Source organism: Aplysia californica, unplaced genomic scaffold (assembly GCF_000002075.1).
Source record: "Aplysia californica isolate F4 #8 unplaced genomic scaffold, AplCal3.0 scaffold00154, whole genome shotgun sequence".
Taxonomy (NCBI): Eukaryota; Metazoa; Mollusca; class Gastropoda; order Aplysiida; family Aplysiidae; genus Aplysia; species Aplysia californica.
In genome coordinates, this window is record NW_004797424.1 from 478,295 (window position 1) to 496,241 (window position 17,947).

The following is a 17,947-nucleotide window of genomic DNA, read 5'->3' on the forward strand; positions in this document are numbered from 1 at the left end:
TACGCACCCGGTTACCGTGTATGTGACATTGAGTCTAGTCTACACGCCCGGTTGCCAGTTACCGTGTACATAGACACTGAGGCTACGTGCCCGGTTTACGTGTACGTAGACCCTGAAGCGGCTACGTGCCCGGTTACCGTGTAAGATACTCCGAAGTAAAAATTTACCCTTTGCCGTCTACACAGTACAGCAAAACGATATGTTGTTTGTAGATCTAGATATCTACTTCCAGTCGTGAGTTCGATGAGTACTACAGTGAGACTTGGCTATTGTGAGACGTGACAGCAGTGTGTTGTTTTGTGTTCGTTCACTGACGTACGGATGACGGATCCGGACAACTGATGTGTCCTGTAGGGTTGCCAGCTTTTAAAGGTGGTCTACGAGAACAGAAGAAGCGTGTCACTTCAAAAGTTGACACACCCTATAGTCTGGGGCTATAGGTTGATTTAAAACCATGATACAAGACATTTAGCATAAATATTGCTTCGTTATGTTACAAATACCAAAAATGAAAAAAACAATTTACCTTTATAATGAATATCATGGGGTGCCTGTCGTATTATAAATTGACATAAAAGCCGCCAAATTGGCATTGTAAAATTATCGTCTAGTTTCGTTTTTTTGACATCCAGATTTTACTTTCCCTTGAACGAATTTTAACCTACTTAGTTTTGCCAAATTTCAGTTTCAAGTTTTTGTTATTTAGAATTAAACTGTGAATCGTTTCTAAATAAATCAAGTATCAACACAAAAGAATAAAATTCACACTATGCAGGCAATGTGCCCATGAACTGCTCAAACCGCAATTTCTCATGAATCAAATTTTAATATTCTTTTGGCAACATCAAAGAAATCATGGCCAGACTTCCTGTCACTTGTCCGGAACAGGAAACGCTTTGAGCTTACCTTGGCAATGGCCCCCGTATTTATGTAAAGGTCGAAGTTGCAAAACAGAACACAGCAGACTGGTAGTCTCTTTACACAACTTATCGAAGCAGCCTTGCCGACAGACATTGCAACAAAGATAGTCATGGCTGGAATAGCACGTATTGCTCCAAGCTTGTCAGCCTCGATTTGTGAGTGCCTGTTTTTTCAGTGTCTCTGTCTCTTCTTCAGTATTCCGAATTCGTGTCTTGATTTCTTGATTGATAATAATAATAATAATAATTATAAAATGATGATTTTGAATGAATTGTCCCTGCCTTTAAGTTTTAGGCTTTTAGATCTCTCTCTCTCTCTCTCTCTCTCTCTCTCTCTCTCTCTCTCTCTCTCTCTCTCTCTCTCTCCCCCTCTTTACAAAATAGTTACGAATTTTTTAATCAATTAATTTTTGGGCCACCTCTATTCTCACCCCGAGTGAGAATAGTGCAGGCGAGTCTTGTGGCTATTCTCACCCGGTACGCGTTCACCAAATTTTGCGTTCACCCTAAACCACATTAATTCTAGATCTAGAGCCTATGTACGGCATACCGTCACCTTAGTGTTTTGTGATGACTATTTCCGGAAGTGAACTTTTGTATTACCATAACTTCGGCTCTTTCAAAAACATTGACCCAAAATTTCGTTTTGTTGAGAGGCCAGCCTTTCCTGTAGGTGTGAGGTGAAGATTTTAGTCAGATAGTGTATAAAGAAGACCCCTAACCGAGACTTGACACATGTCCTGACATGTACCCCATATCGTCACGTGTCGGGTTTTCTGTCATGGTATGTACCCCATACCGTCACCCACTACACCCCATACCATCACACCTAAATTGAAGCACAACTAGGCGTTTGAAAAAAAGAAAGAAGGAAAGACGAACGCCTTTTGTACAGTGGGCCTAAGAGTACTAAGACAGAACTAATGTTTATTGACATACTAAAAAGAACAACCACCAAAACAGACACACATACATTTTACTCACACATAGATCTAGGTACATGAATGTTTCATTTTACTCTTCCAGACATATCACAAACCCATATGAACATCTCCCTCACACACAGGTACATGAAGGCTTCATTTTACTCTTCCTCACATATCACAACAAACTCACTTGAACATCTTTTACTCACACACAAGCTCTTGAATGCTTCATTTTACTCTTACACACATATCACAAACTCATATGAACATCTTCCTCACACAAAGGTACATGAATGCTTCATTTTACTCTTCCCCACATATATCACAACAAACTCACTTGAACCAGATTCGTTTAAAATCGCTCTTGTAAAACCGTTGCTAAAGAAGCAAAACTTAGATCAGAATGTCTTAAAGAACTATAGACCTGTTTCAAATCTACCTTTTTTGTCTAAAATCCTTGAAAAGGTTGTCCCCGAGCAGCTTCGTCATCACTTACAAGAAAACAATCTGTTAGAGCCATTCCAGTCTGCCTATCGAGCTAACCACAGCACAGAAACAGCACTTCTTAAAGTCATGATCTCGAATGACATGCTTACTGATTGTGATTCAGGAAAAGTTGTTTTGCTGAGCCTTTTAGATCTATCAGCAGCTTTTGATACATATTGACCATCACATTTTATTGAAGCGATTAGAAGTGTCTTTTGGAATATCCGGGACTGCCCTTAGCTGGTTTTCTTCTTACCTGTCAAACCGTTACCAATCTGTTTTTATTAAAGGGCTTAAGTCATCAGATCATGCTCTTAAGTATGGGGTCCCCCAGGGCTCAGTCCTCGGTCCAGTTTTGTTCACCATTTATACTCCACCACTTGTCAAGTAAATAGTTAAATGTGACTTAAAATACCATTTCTATGCTGATGATACCCAAATTTATGGTTCAACATTGTTTACCAACTTATTGCCTTAGTGAAAAACCGGATGAACAAATATAAATTGATGTTAAATGATGATAAAAGAGAAGTCATTCTGGCAGGCAATGCAAAGTCTGTTAAAGAGGTTGACCATGATCACATTAAAATTGGTGATGCAAAAATTTTATTTTCAAGAAAAGTTAAGAATCTTGGAATCTATTTTGATTCTTATTTGTCAATGTCGGCTGAGGTAAATCATCTGATCAGCTGCATGTATTTAGAAATAAGAAAAATTAATAAAATACGTCATCTGATCAATACCAAGTATACTGCTTTACTAGTAACTAGCTTAATTTTATCTTAACTCGATTATTGTAACTCCTTGTTATCAGGAATATCACTGGAGAAATTTAAAAAACTTCAAACTGTCCAAAACAATGCAGCACGTTTAGTTTTACGGAAAAGAAAGCGAGACTCTGCTAAACCTCTTTTACGAACTTTGCATTGGCTTCCTGTTGAGAAAAGGATTGTGTACAAGTTGGCCACCATATGTCACAAATGTTTGAATGATAATGCACCATCATATTTATCAAATCTGTTAAGACTGTACATTCCAACTCGCAGTTTAAGGTCATCAGCTGACAAAAAGAAATTTATTTTACCATCTATGAAACTTAAAACAATGGGTGAAAGGGCATTTGAATACCAAGGCCCCAAGATCTGGAATGCTTTACCAAGTACGTTGAGAGAAATCAAATCTTTTGATTCATTCAAAGGTCAGCTGAAGTCGTTTCTGTTTTTAAATTAATAAGATGAATATTTGGAATAATTTTCTTTAGTCGGGAACACAATGTTTCATGTTACTGCTGTATGTTGTACTGTATTGTAAAGCGCTCAGAGCCTGTGTACTTTATTAGGGGTTGAGCGCTATATAAATGTCATTTATTATTATTATTATTAACATCTTTTACTCACACACAAGTACTTGAATGCTTCATTTTACTCTTCCAACATGTATCACAACAAACTCACATGAACATCTTACTCGCACACATACATGAATTTCCCTGTTTTTTCTTCTTCTTCTTCCCTGTTCTCTGCTTCTCCAACTTCGTTACTTTTTCTCCTCTTTTCTCTTCTTCCTTCTCCACCCTTTTCTCTCCCTTTCTCTCTTCCTCTTTTCCACTTCTTCCTTTTTCTTTTCTTCTTCCAATTTCTTCGCCTCCTCCCATGCTTTGTACTTTGCCCGTAAGACATGTATGTAGGGGTCTTAGCCCGCTTCTCTGTGTTGAAACCTTAGATAGTTCCAGCTTGCTGGTATGGGCAGGTTGACGACGAGGGGGCAGGAATGAGTTGATTTTACAAATCAAGGTATTTTTTGTATGCCCCCTCGTTTTCCTTAGGTTCGATTTTGTGCCAATGGCAACGGCGGACCCAATGCATGTCTGATGCCATCCATCCAGTGGCAATGGCGTGATCAATTAGACTGTCAAGGACAAAGCAAAAGTGTTGTCCTGAGGCAGTTTTTGGGGGGCTTGGGGTGTCACCAGAGTTTCATCTTCCAATGGTCTCAATGCCTGCTCAGGTAGACAATAGACATAGTCCTGGTTGTCCACAGGATCCTGAGCTGGGGTCAAAACCAAAGGTAGCTGAAACTCTGCTGCAGGATCCAGGAAGTCCTCGGAGGTACATTCGATCCCCGAGAATTCCAGACCTGTGGTCGAAAAGTCTAGGGCATCAACTGACCACTCACAACTAGAGACAAGGGCAGTTGGGGGAGGGCCAGCAAGTTTTTCTTCTGAAACAGAAGCAGTAGGAGCAGGAACAATATCACAACATGTGGAAACAGTGGCTGGAAGAACATCATCACAACATGTGTATACATTGGACAGAGGAACATCATCATCATCATTACATACAACGGGATAGAGTTTCCTTCATATAAATTTGTTTCAAACATTAAAAAAGAACAATCTAAAGTCGCTCATTTTCTAATGAATCCGTGTCTAAATAGATCTATCTAGATCTATATCAAATCATAGAAACTAAAAAATCTAAAGTACTAAGATGCCATCCGTAGTCCGTCAAGAAATAGGGTGACCTTATTTAGGCCTAAATAAGCAAAAAAAAAACTCCCTTACCTTATTTAGGCCATATGTGGCCTGAATAAGCACTCCCCAAGAAATAACTATTTTTCAAGTCACGCACCATGTAAAAAATACGGTGACGGTATGGGGTACATCCATTAAAAAATTGTACCCCATATGGTCACCCCCCCTACGGGCGCCAATTGTTACAACAAAGAGCAGCGAATGGTTTGTGGCGGTAACTAGACACCTTATAAACTGAATAAAAATGCGAAACGAATCCTGCGGGTACGATTGTAGAACCAATAGCTTATTTCCAAAGATGTATTGCGCATCTGCAAGCCGTAATGGCTGAACGCGGTTCTTACATTTGGAGATGAAATGGACCATTTCTGCTCACACAGGTGTCTGATTCTGCTCAAAATTGTTGAACTTGAAAACAAAACAATGTTGAACGGAATTGGTTAGCAGACAGCATTCCAGATTATCGCATAATTGTCTGGTTGTCCAATTTTAGGCCAAATGCGTGCCAAGTGACGGTATGCCGTACATAGGCTATAGATCTACACTGTGATAACAGAAAAATTGTAGAATTCTGTGCCGTGTACAAACGTTCCATTACAACTGTAGCCTACTAAAAGCGTACAATTTTGTCTGTGGGCAGTGGAGAGAGAAAGAGGAGTAGCGCGAGAATTTCCGGGCAAAAAAAAATGCCGACCCGCGTAGTTCGGCTCGATTCGAAAAGTTAAATAGCCGTAGCATCTTTGTAGACAACCAAATTAATTTACGTTTGTGTTTTAACATCATTTTTTAACTTTGTTTTGGTCAATTTGATCGTCCACACCGATAGACAGTATTCAGAAAGAGACAGAGAGAGAGAGAAGAGGGGAGGAGTTGATCTTGCGAGAACTTCCGGGCGGGTGAGAATAGCCACTTTCTAATTTTTGGTACACTCATTATGGGACGTTCTTTGGTGAGTTTTGAGACAATATGACAATATTTGTCATAACTCGCTCATTTCTCTGAGTATTTAAATGAAACTTGGCAACCCAGTACATTTTCTAGTGCAGAATCTAGGCTTGCTTTCAGATTTTTCATAGTATAGCTATCTTTCTTTTACTTTTTGAGTTCTGTTATGAAGACGTTTTTATAGAGGTAAAAATGTGGCGGTTTTCTGTGCGTTTTGAGACAATATTTGTCATAGCTCGCCTATTTCTTGGAGTATGTAAATGAAACTTGGCAGTCTATTACAGTTTTTGATGCAGAATCTAGTCATGCTGTCAGATTTTTAATATCTATCATACTTTTTGAGTTGTAAAGACATTAACAGGTAAAAAAGAGGCGTTCTTTACAGATTTACAAAGATTATCAGTCATATCTTCTCCCAAAGTCGTGATATTTGAATGAAACTTGGTAACATAAAAGGTTCGTCCTTGCCAAGCAATACTTTGGATCAATTTGTTACAAAAATGTAAGTAGGGAACTGGATTTATTAGTCTTAGAATGAATCCAGTTCTCTACTAGTAAAAGCATGCATGCATACTTTGTTATAGAAAATAAGATGGTCTCTGTGTATATTATATCCATTATTGGACAGTGTCCTGTTGTGTGGTAGATTAAGATGCGTTTAGATAATATAGTTTACAAGTCATGGGAATATTTCGCATGTGTAGGCTACAACTCATACTATAAATGTACATATTTACACCCCCCCCCCCTTCTCTCTCTCTCTCTCTCTCTCTCTTCTCTCTCTCTCTCTCTCTCTCTCTCTCTCTCTCTCTCTCTCTCTCTCTCTCTCTCTCTCTCTCTCTCTCTCTCTCTCTCGCACACACACACATATACACACATGCACGCGCGCGTGAACGATATCAATGTATAAACGGGACTATCTTCCCAGACTGGACTAAATAATAAGTACCGTACTCTTTAAACAATCTTAATGCCTCACTTTTCCAAACAGAGCACACAGGACGAGTCCAAGTGTGTGCTTTCCCCAGAGGGGGGGAATAGGCTTTCAACGCAAACACAATGCCATACCACTTCTCAAGATGTTTGCTTTCTGTTTCTATTCTTCTGTCATGCAATCAAGCAAATAAAAGTGACTACATTTATTGTATTGTGACTAAAATGCAAGTTATCAAGGCCCCCGTTTAGTTTTCAAGTATCTTTCCCCCCCTTTCCGATTCACATAAGCGGGGCCTCGTTTGTAGTGCCCGAGGCGACCGATGGCTGATGACGTCACTCAGTGGAAATTTCCCAGCCGCCGGCCGTTCACCTATCTCGCGCAAATGGCAATGCCCTTTTTCCCTTAGTTACTCCACATTTTTAAAGATTACGCCAAAACTGCAAAACACAGAAGCATGAAATTTTAAGGGAATAAAGAAAAATGGTGTACAACCTATCAGTCAGTTTGACAAATCACAGCTCCGAAAAATCTTCAAAGCGCACCACATCAACCACTTTCGCAAACGTTTTCTACTACTTCTAGGACTGGTACAATGTTGTCAAACTGCATACTATGAGATTGACCTCGTTTCTGATTGGCTGCCAAGTTTCATTCATATCCATTCACGAGAAGCGGTGTGAGAGCAAGTTGAAGACAACAACCTTTGCGTTAGTTCGTCCCACGAAACACCCCCGCGGCGGGGGCCAAAAATCGGCAGAACAAAATGCGCTCGGTGGGCATTGCTTTGCTAAACACACACACTCACACACTGCCCGCAGACAAAATGGCACGCTTTCAACTCGAGAGCACTGGAATGTTTGTTTGCACACACTCTTATAGAGTATAGACGTGTATCACGGACCGCCACGCGCTGACTCAAGGTCTCGCCTGGACGCGAGATAGGGCAATTGAAACATCTTGCCTACATTTTTTGTAATATTTTTTTTTCTTTTTTTTTTTAGAACTAGACTAGATCTAGATCTATATATATATATGTCCTAATGGCAATGCGTTTAATTTCACTTGAGAGTTCATCGTTTTCCCTTACACTGGCGAGCTCTGACCCAGAGCTCAGTGTATGGGAAAATGACGAATGGTCAATCGATCAAGGATCACTGCTCACTGCTTCGTTTTCCTTCATCTCATGAGATGGAACGCTTGAAGCAGGCCAAAATATTAAAGGGTCTACGTACACGGTAACCGGGCACGTAGCCTCAGTGTCTACGTACACGGTAACCGGGCACGTACGCTAGCCTCAGTGTCAACGTACACGATAACCGGGCGTGTAGTCTCAATGTCACATACTCGGTAACCGGGCACGTAACCTCAATATCTACGTACACGGTCACCGGCAACCGGGCGCCTCTCATTATCTGCGAACACGGTAACCGGGAATTTAGTTTCGTTTGTGTGTGTGTGTGGGGGGGCTTGAGCTAGGTGCACGGTAACAGCTTCGCTCTCGTCATGACCTTGACCCTTTTCATTCTGCTTTTTGTGTGTTGTGAGCGGAATGTAATCCCCAAAATGATCCCAATCTGCCCCCTGTCATCTTTCCTAAGGGAGGGCAAAATGCAGTGACACTGAAAATCTGCGAATCTGGAACAGAAAGCTAAAATATAGATGTTTACAATACATGTAATACTATCACGAGAGAGAGAGAACGAGACTCAGAAAACAGAGAGGGAGAGAGAGAGAATTTTAAAAAGTATGCACTTGATGAGGTCATACCTCTCTTAAAGCAAAGGACAATGAAACAAACGTACTATCGCCCATCCAATGAAACACGGACCTTTTGGTTAAAAAACACGGCTTACATAAGTATGACAGATCTCAATTCCCCACAGGGCTAGCACCAATGCACGCTTTTCCGTAGCAGGAAGCTCTAGTAATAATCAAAATTCTAAATACTAAAATTTGCTTCCAAGTTCAGGTTTTATCATCCGGTGTTGCCTTCTACCCCCCCGACTGTACCTTTAAAAAAAATGAATTAAAAAAACCCATCCCGGAGCCCTATACTTCGCGCACGACGCACTGGCGGTGGAATTTTAGTTGCCGCAGGGGGTTCCCCGCCGGCGCCTTATAACGTCGGGGTCACGGGGGTCAGCTCCCTGTCGCCGCTCTGTCTGGGCCGACTTAATTTTTGGTACTTTTCAACGTACAATTTAAGGTGTATCCTTGTATTTATGGTAATTCTCATTTAGTGCACCCAAAGCTTACATTTCTCATTCTGCTCTTGAGACTCAAAAAAGAACGGACGTTGCAACTTGTCTGGTTATTTCGTTAGACGCGCTGGAGTCGGCAATGCTAAATTGTAAATTTTTTTTGGACTAGCGTGAATGAAAAATAATCAATATAAAAAAAAGGCCTTGTCAAAATCTGTCGAACTTTTGGAACATGAAGGACATAGCATTGGTGCAGATACTCAGAAAAGATGGCATCTGCGCATATAATAGAAAGATGTAATTTTGCAACTTTATCCATCGAGCACACAATTCGTAATGAAATAATTCTTCCAAATACAATTTTATGTGTCTAATATAATCATGAATATTCGCATATGTTCTCGAAAGTTATAAGTCACCATGAAGTTTCTCTATGAAAAGTACAAATCGATTTTTGGGCTAGAATTCATCTTCAATGTAATACACGAACAGTATCTGTTACACCCCAGAAATTCCTTACTTTTCTTAAAACGCCAAGTCTAGGTTCTGTAAGTTGACTGAATAATGAGGATGACTTCTCATAATTTTATAAGAATAATTTCTAGCTTTCCAGGGACACAAACATGGAAAAGTACATCTTTAGGGGGTGTATAGCAATGGTCAACACCCAAAGGCTATAGTATTTGGTCTAATGCTTGCTTTTCTGCACCAAAGAGTGTGACAGTACAAAACAAGGTAGCAAAAAATTCAAGATTTTAGCCATAATAATCATGAGCCCGGTTACCGTGTTTGTGACATTGAGACTACACGCCCGGTTGCTGGTTACCGTGTACGTAGATATTGAGGCTACGCACCCAGTTACCATGTACGTAGATATTGAGGCTATGCGCCCGGTTACCGTGTATGTGACATTGAGACTACACGCCCGGTTGCCGGTTACCGTGTACGTAGATATTGAGGCTACGCACCCAGATACCATGTACGTAGATATTGAGGCTATGCGCCCGGTTACCGTGTATGTGACATTGAGACTACAAGCCCGGTTCCCGGTTACCGTGTACGTAGATATTGAGGCTACGCGCCCGGTTACCGTGTGTATGACATTGAGACTACACGCCCGGTTACCGTGAACGTAGATATTGAGATTACGCGCCCGGTTACCGCATGTATGACATTGAGACTACACGCCCGGCTTCGTTGTACGTAGACCCTGAGGCTACGCGCCTGGTTACCGTGTACGTAGACACTCCGATTAAATATATCACCGGCAGTGGACCCTCCTTCTAAACGAAGCTTGAGTGCCGTGAAGGTAGCCTCAACAGCACCTGCAAACTGCATTCAGGGCGCCGTGAACGTAGCCACTGCAATAATAATAAGCTCTACACAGTTCAGTGGAGTAAGCGTAGCCTAGTTTGCACAGATCTACTTTCAATTTTAGTAAATTGTCAAATTTTGTATTTTAGAGGCACTCCTTATAACCTTTATGCCTTATGAAGTTAAGTTTATATTATACGTAATGCCCATTGGGAGATAAGCCCACCTCGGAACACCCCCCGATACGATGTTACAGTGGAACAGAGAGAGAAGAAGAACGGATGCCCGAAATGGCTATCTTGCCTTATTTCAAGTTTCTAGTGACTGCCAATGAATGGGCTTGGAATAATCATGCGGGGATTTGTAGGTCACGTACATTTTTGTTTGAGGGATCGAGGTGAAAAAGGCTGGTCTCCGCGCGAAGCGGTTTTGGACAGGAGGGTAGATCTAGTGATATTTGATTCTAAACAACTACTTGTCATAGAACTTTTAAATTGGAGTAGACTTTCTCGACGTTGAAAATCAAGCTCCTTATAGTTTACGGAATACTCCCAACAAATACAATTTACAAGTGTTTCCGACACCAAAAATGCAGGTTTGATAAAATTTACAAACTTCGACATTTATATATCGTGATAAGTTTGCCCTATTTTCTGATTGGTTGCCAAGTTTCATTCAAATCGTACTGGTCCAAAATAGAGCCGACCGAATTTGACTCCCCCTAACGAGGACCAAAATTTCGCCGCGCAATCAAAACTAACTTCATATATATTATTAAAAGAAAGTTTTATTTATATTGGGGATTTACTTTTCCTACCATCTCATGCTCAGGTAATGAATGTGACTAGCCTTTTATTTTTATCCCTGTCTTACATTAATTTTGACAATGTTATGTTCGTTGTAAATTTTAATAGTTTTAGAGATATTTTATGGTTTTATTCTTTTTACACCTACTACTTGCCCCACTAATTTCTACCCTTCGACCAATCAGGGGGTTTCAGGGGGGCGTACCCCCCTGAAGTAAAACGAATCGGGGGTGGGGAGGGCGTGTCGCCCACCACTTGATTTTTTGCTGTTTTGTTCAAATTTTTTCTTGAAAATAATTAATTTGTGACAGTTTAAGAAGCCATACAACGACGTGTGATCTCAGGTTTTTTTTAAAATTGCTGCTGTTTGACCCTCAGAACAGTGCATCTGTGTAGTGTGTGCAGGAGTAAAAGTAAAATTTGTTTACGTTTTAATTTTATGTGTGCATCAAATTCAAAGAACCCTGATTAGATTTTTACAAGGTTTGTTTTCTTGTATAGTAGCCTATAATCCATTTCTCACAGGTGGAACACAATTTCTTGGAATTTCTCTTAACCATGATGGCATTATTACGAGTGATACAAAAATCACACTGTGAGAAGAGCATTTGATCTTTGAATTAATTTACCTGTTGGGACTTTCACTGCAATAGGCCTACTAAAAAGGATGATGTGTGTATAATACATGATTGTCTTGGTTGGTTTGTTACCTATATCAAAATGTACTGATGTTATGGAGGTTCCAGTTTAGTTTTTTCTCGAACTTTTATTTTTATTTATTTTATTTTTTAAAGAGAATTTGTCAATGGAATGTGTGGCAGGTTAGCATACTTTATCAATAGTTCCATACCTTGACTGTATAGCTTACAAGGGTTAATTACTTGACAGTGGGACCTGGCAAGCTATTGCCATACATTCTAGCTTCTCTCAGTTTTCATTTCACAAGTATCTGTGGACATATTTATGTAAAATTTATATATATTTATATATATTTGTGTATATATATGGTTTCTCACTCTTTACTCAGGTCGAGGACAGTCTTTGTCGGCACTCTCTGTCGTGGCTCGAACTAATACAACAGAAGCAAAGAAGCCAGAAAAGGTATGTAGTCTGGTAAAGTAGATTGAATTATCTTGACGATTTTCAAAGTTCACATTCAAATTTATAATGTTTTAATGATAATTACTTTGGTAATTTAATCTAAAAGTCAAATGATATGAATTTTTTTGTAAAGTTTGTGAAATAAAATAAAATACAAAATGCTTGGGAACCAAAACACAGGTGGACAAAACTCACAACCATACCGAACACAGTGTATTTTTCTTGTAAAATTTGGTAAAAGTGTTTGTTCAAAATCCGTTTTGCTTCATGTTATCAATTTGCTATATCAAGGGCTAAGAAAGGCGCCATTGAGAATTGTACATGAGCTTGCAGTCATGTAGTTTCAAGATGTTTCCAACACTGTTTTATTTTCATTTCACAGACTACTTTCGGACCATTGAAAGACCAGGATAGAATTTTCACAAATCTGTATGGACGCTATGACTTTGGACTTAAAGGAGCAAAAGCCAGGGTGAGTTCCTCCTTTGTTTGTCGGACCTGTGGTTTTACAGAAGGCAGCCAGGGCTCTTTCGGAAAAACTGGGTCACGCTCAGTCTATTTAAATAGTCATCTCCTATCTTTCGACAGGGTGGAATCAAGCATTTGTCAGTTTTGGGAATTATTGAACTGTTGGTATAATCTTAAAGCTTGTTCATTTGTCTTTCTTTTTTATTTTAAAAAAATTTCCTGTCAATTTGAATAGAAATTGCGATATTTGCGATTGAAGGAGGTGGGGGTTGCTTGGGTTAAGAGGTAAAATTAACAAGAGAATGGCTGCTAAAGTTTGGTAACTTCCAAACCTTGAGTGGCTTGGGAAACCTCTCAAACTTGCTTTTTTGTACCTTTGTGTACCTTTTATCATTGTGTTTTTTGAATGGACATGAAAGATTTTACCCCACCCAAAAATTGATAAAATTGCCCTATGGGTGGAAAAATATCGGTTTCTTCAGTTTTATTATATTGGAGATCGCCACACCTATTAATGAAAAATGTATAGTTTCTTGGGTATGTAAGTAAGTTATGTATGTGTTCATGATTCTCTAGACATGAAATTTTTACATGAGACTCTTGCTTCTTTTCCTTACTTTGATTTCTAACCTTTTCATGTTTCTCTACCTTTTAGAGTTATCAATATACTTCTTTTTTTTATAGCCTTGAAGTATGTTTGAAGTTACGTTTGTTAGAATTTTTCATGGAGATTGTTATTGTTTGCACTTTTCTGTGATAAAACTGTAACTGGGGGGCAGTTTGAGGGCACTACTGGCTGGTCAAACTCCTCTTTCCTCCCTGTCTTATTTCAGTCTTTCTGTCTTATATTTTATACACTGCTGTAAATTGCTGTTGTAGTGTTTAGTGTTGATGGGCTTTTATTTACTTGAACTAACTACAGGAGCCAAATTTCCGAGTAAATCCAGAGTCCTGAAATTGTTCGGATTTTGCAACACTTCAGGTCAGTTGTTGAGAAGTTAATGCATGGAGTCTTGGTAGAGATGTGTTAGACGAAATGATCTAATTGTTAAGTCCATGTGCATGTGTTTCCACATATAATACAAAATATTTCAGGATTTTGTTTTCACAGCTAATCTGAATTGACCACTGCTTGCAATTCTCTTGAGTTATGGCAGTTGTTTTGATCTGTCTTCCAGGGCTCATGGTACAAGACGAAGGAGATCATACTGAAAGGTCATGAGTGGATTCTCAAGGAAGTCACTACCTCTGGGCTCCGAGGACGTGGTGGTGCAGGCTTTCCTACAGGGATGAAGTGGGGGTTCATGAACAAGCCCTCTGACGGAAGGTATGCAGTGAGACCTTTTGAATAATTTTTGCCCACGGAGTCTCGAAGAACCTCTTACATGCCAAATGAGAATAGGAAAAGCATTGCTTCCAAAAACCTGGTTTTCGTGCGGGAAAAGTGACCAGACTATCAAGTGAAAGGAAGATAATATTTTGGAGCCTTAAAAGTTTTGTAGTAAAAATTTTTTTATAATGGTGCTCATACTTTAGCACACTTTTCTTTAAAATTTTACCTATAGAAATCTTTCCCTTCTTTCAAAGTGAAGGAGTAAAGTGGACACAAGTCTCTCTGGTCATCTTACAAAGTCCTGAAAATAATGCTGTTCACAAGGCTTTTCCTGTCAATGAAAGTGAAAATTCATCTTGACATTCAACTACTACCTGATTCCTCATCTTTACTCCTGGGAGATTCAGGTTTCATCAGTATGTCTTGTTGATCAGTACATTTTTAGTGAACAGGAAGCTTTAAAATGCTTAGAATATGGCAAACTCTTTTCTGCCAGAATAGGTCTCGTTTGCCTTTGCAGAGGCCACAAGTCGTTTTAACCCTAATCTCTATTCTGATTAGAAATATCATACTCTGCAGATGTATTGACCCTTGTCAGACACTGATGAATGAACTTTTATTATTGTTTTCATTATTATTATTATTACTATTATTAGGCCCAAGTACCTGGTGGTGAACGCTGATGAGGGAGAGCCAGGCACCTGCAAGGACAGAGAGATTATGCGCCACGACCCACACAAGCTCATCGAAGGCTGCTTGGTGGCTGGAGTGGCTATGCATGCCAGGGCGGGTGAGTAGCAACATTTTTTTTGTCTTTGTTAGGGGTTTTTTGGGGGTTTTTTTGGTGCATGTACCAATGTGGATAGTTTTGTTTCATTTTGTATTTTGAAAACTTTTCAGAGGAAGGGGAGGGAGAGTACGTCGGTGCTAGGCGATGATGAGATAGATCGCTGTTAGAACAGGGACGAAAGTCTTTTGTCTTAATACTGAACACCCCTCCCCCCAGATTTTCTGTTCCAAGGGGATACAGAGTGTCTTTCCAAGGTACTGTTGAACCTACTCTATCGGCCACCTGTCCAAGGAAATCACATGTTCAAACAACCACTTGCGACTCTCCATTTTGCTTTTTCTATCTGTTTCATAATGGTACTGTCCAAGACATTCACCCGTCTCAGACAACCACTTTTCTGTTCAACGATAGGTGGCTGTCTTAGACATTTTCGACTCTTATTTTAAACACATCTTAAAAGGCCAAGGATATTCATATTTAAACCTCAGATGTTGCTGGGTTTTTGTATTGATAATAGGATGACCTGTGTGGGGACAAAGAGGAGTCGTGACTTCATAATAAATATAGAAATTTTCTTTTTTAAAGGTGAACGGGTCACAATTTCAAGCTTGCGTGGAATGGGTTCTGAAGACCAAGATTACAATATGCCTTGGGGTTACCATTCAATTTCCTCGATAGCCACAAAAGTTTCTGAAATCTTTCGATATAATCCAAGTTATAATTTTTTGTCAGCTTGTTCTGTACAAGTTTTGTTTGTTTGTGACTTAATGTCAGTGTTGTCTAGAGCTATTTCTTTTTTTTTTTCTCTCAGCTTATATTTACATTCGTGGAGAGTTCTACAACGAGGCTTCAAACCTTCAGATCGCTATCAATGAGGTAAGAAACGGATTTATATCGGGTGAAGAGTTTCCCAGTTCCTTCAGTAATGAGATATAACTGCTTTTGAGACTTTTTTCGACGTACCATATACAAAACCTACACATTTGGAAAAGGAACCATAAAGAAAGAGACTGCTTTTAGTTTATTGATTTTTGTAAGAAAATATTATAGCATGTGCAAAGGAAACCCATTTGTTGATATGCATTGCTTATCATTTCTGTGTGTAGGAAATAAACTTCTCTTCTCTTCTCCTCTAAGATGGGAAATTGGTATGACCATATCTACACTGACAGTCAATGTCAATATTTCTTATTGTGACTGAAAACACTTGCACAGTTGCACCTCCCTCTTCCCTCCACCCTCCCTTTTTAACTCTACACTTAATCCTCAACACTTTCCATCCTCTCATCGAGCAGAGCTCTCAACCTTTGTGCCCATGGACCAGGATGCAGGTGTGGTACTTCAGTACTATACCTGTATCTCTGCAAAGACGCCCTAATCATCATGAAATTTTTAGCTTGTTGAGAAAATTGAACGTTATTATCGCATGTTTACCAGAAAGGAATTTGGATCGGAACTGAAAACATTAGATCTAGCATATTAATCACCTGAATTCTTATCATAGCACAATTGTATAGCAGCACTCAAGCTAGGTGTAATTGACCTTTTTCGATAAAATTTTCTCTAATTACTGCAAACAAACTGATGTTTGCTCTCAAAGTTCACACAAACCATCCTGAAAGGAAATTTTAACTTTTATAAATGCACATTTCTAAAAGGTGTTCATTCCTACCTTTTCGTTGATATATCACACCATCACCGATGGGTGGTTCGGTGGAGAAAGGGTACAGCTTCTTACTGTCACCAATCGGCATCCCATGGGAGCAAAGTGTTAAGAAAGGTTGAGCGAATTTCGACTGCAAATATTTAAGACTCTTTTATAATAATCTTATAAATCTTCTCCCTGTATGAATTTGTTGAATTTCATATTTTAGCTGTGCTTCTAGTTTTTCATTGGTAGTCAACCTATGCAAATCTGTTGTTCTTTTTCTTTCAAAGGCTTACAAGGAAGGTTTGATCGGTAAGAACGCCTGTGGATCTGGATACGACTTTGATGTTTTCGTACATAGAGGGGCTGGAGCATACATTTGCGGAGAAGAGACGGTAAGCATGTGTTCCTTCTGTCTTTAAGACTTTTCCTTTCAAATATTATGACAGGAGTCAGGTACGGTTTTTGTGTGGTTGATAATATGTGTATAATCTGGCAACCTTGGGCCTTATACCACTGTAAGATCGAGTGTTGTTTCTATACAGCTGATTCGGTTTAAAAATGTTTCTCAGCTTGACAAAGTGTTTTATCTAGGTATGGAAAAGCGCGGATTTTGCTCTTGTAAAATATCTTTACTACCAAACTTTTTAGATGCGGTCTTGTCAGTAAAATTGGTGGGCAGTGGGGATCACTTGTGTTGTGAGGGACAGGTGTTTTTCACTGCAATGTGACCAGGGGGATGTAAAAATGTTAGTCTTTGAAAGGTGGTCCTTTCTGTATTGCTTTGTTCTGCATGTCTTGGTACTGGTGTAATGTTTTCTGAGAAAACAATCATCCTGACCCATGTTGTTTCCTCCTCCTCCCAACCCCCCCCCCCCCCCCTTTTCGAAAAAAAGCCCCAACAAAACGTTTGGAAACAATTGATCACTCCTCCATTTTTCAAACATTTCAATCAGAACGGAGGAGTCAAACAAACACGAAACAAAACTATCCCACATGGTGTCCAACATCTCGGTCATCGCTCAGGAACAGAATGCCCATACTAACTGTCCTCTGAACTCTGACCTCTTCTACTCAGCAGGCGAACACACCCCCACAGAGACGATCAGCAATTGGATAGCGTTTGTCGCACCAGAGAAGGCACGGTGTCCGCTAGTGTGGTCGGTAGGTCAGTGCGAGGGTGTCAGTCAACGGACCGTGAAGGACGACTGGTTGTGTAAGTCAATGCTTTCTGGCCGGACGGGTGGCGCGGACACAGTAGGCTGGTGGGCGGGTGTACTTTAGAGGGGAGAGTCCGGGGGGAGAGTCGTGTGTGTGTGTGTGTGTGTGTGTGTGTGTGTGTGTGTGTGTGTGTGTGTGTGTGTGTGTGTGTATGTGTGTGTGTGTGTGTGAGAGAGTGTGGTGCAGCTGCTGCTGCTGCTGCTGCTGTTGTTATTGTTGTGGTTGTTGTTGTTGTTGTTGTTACCTTTAAATGGTCTCATAAAATGCATTTTATGTTCTTTGATTTGAAAGCTCAGTGATAATTAATTCTGCATTGTA

General features: G+C 39.9%; 1 protein-coding gene across 1 annotated transcript in view; it reads left to right on the forward strand.

Annotated features, from left to right (window-relative positions):
- Positions 1-884: 884 nt before the first annotated feature.
- The window catches only part of LOC101861887 (NADH dehydrogenase [ubiquinone] flavoprotein 1, mitochondrial), a 25,010-nt gene continuing 7,947 nt past the window's right edge, over positions 885-17,947 (forward strand). Inside the window, exons 1-7 of the mRNA XM_005097418.3 lie at positions 885-1,076; positions 12,096-12,169; positions 12,552-12,641; positions 13,816-13,964; positions 14,627-14,760; positions 15,572-15,636; positions 16,699-16,803. Coding sequence (XP_005097475.1) covers positions 1,031-1,076; positions 12,096-12,169; positions 12,552-12,641; positions 13,816-13,964; positions 14,627-14,760; positions 15,572-15,636; positions 16,699-16,803 — 663 coding nt within the window. The 5' untranslated portion in view covers positions 885-1,030. The remainder of the gene's footprint in view (positions 1,077-12,095; positions 12,170-12,551; positions 12,642-13,815; positions 13,965-14,626; positions 14,761-15,571; positions 15,637-16,698; positions 16,804-17,947) is intronic.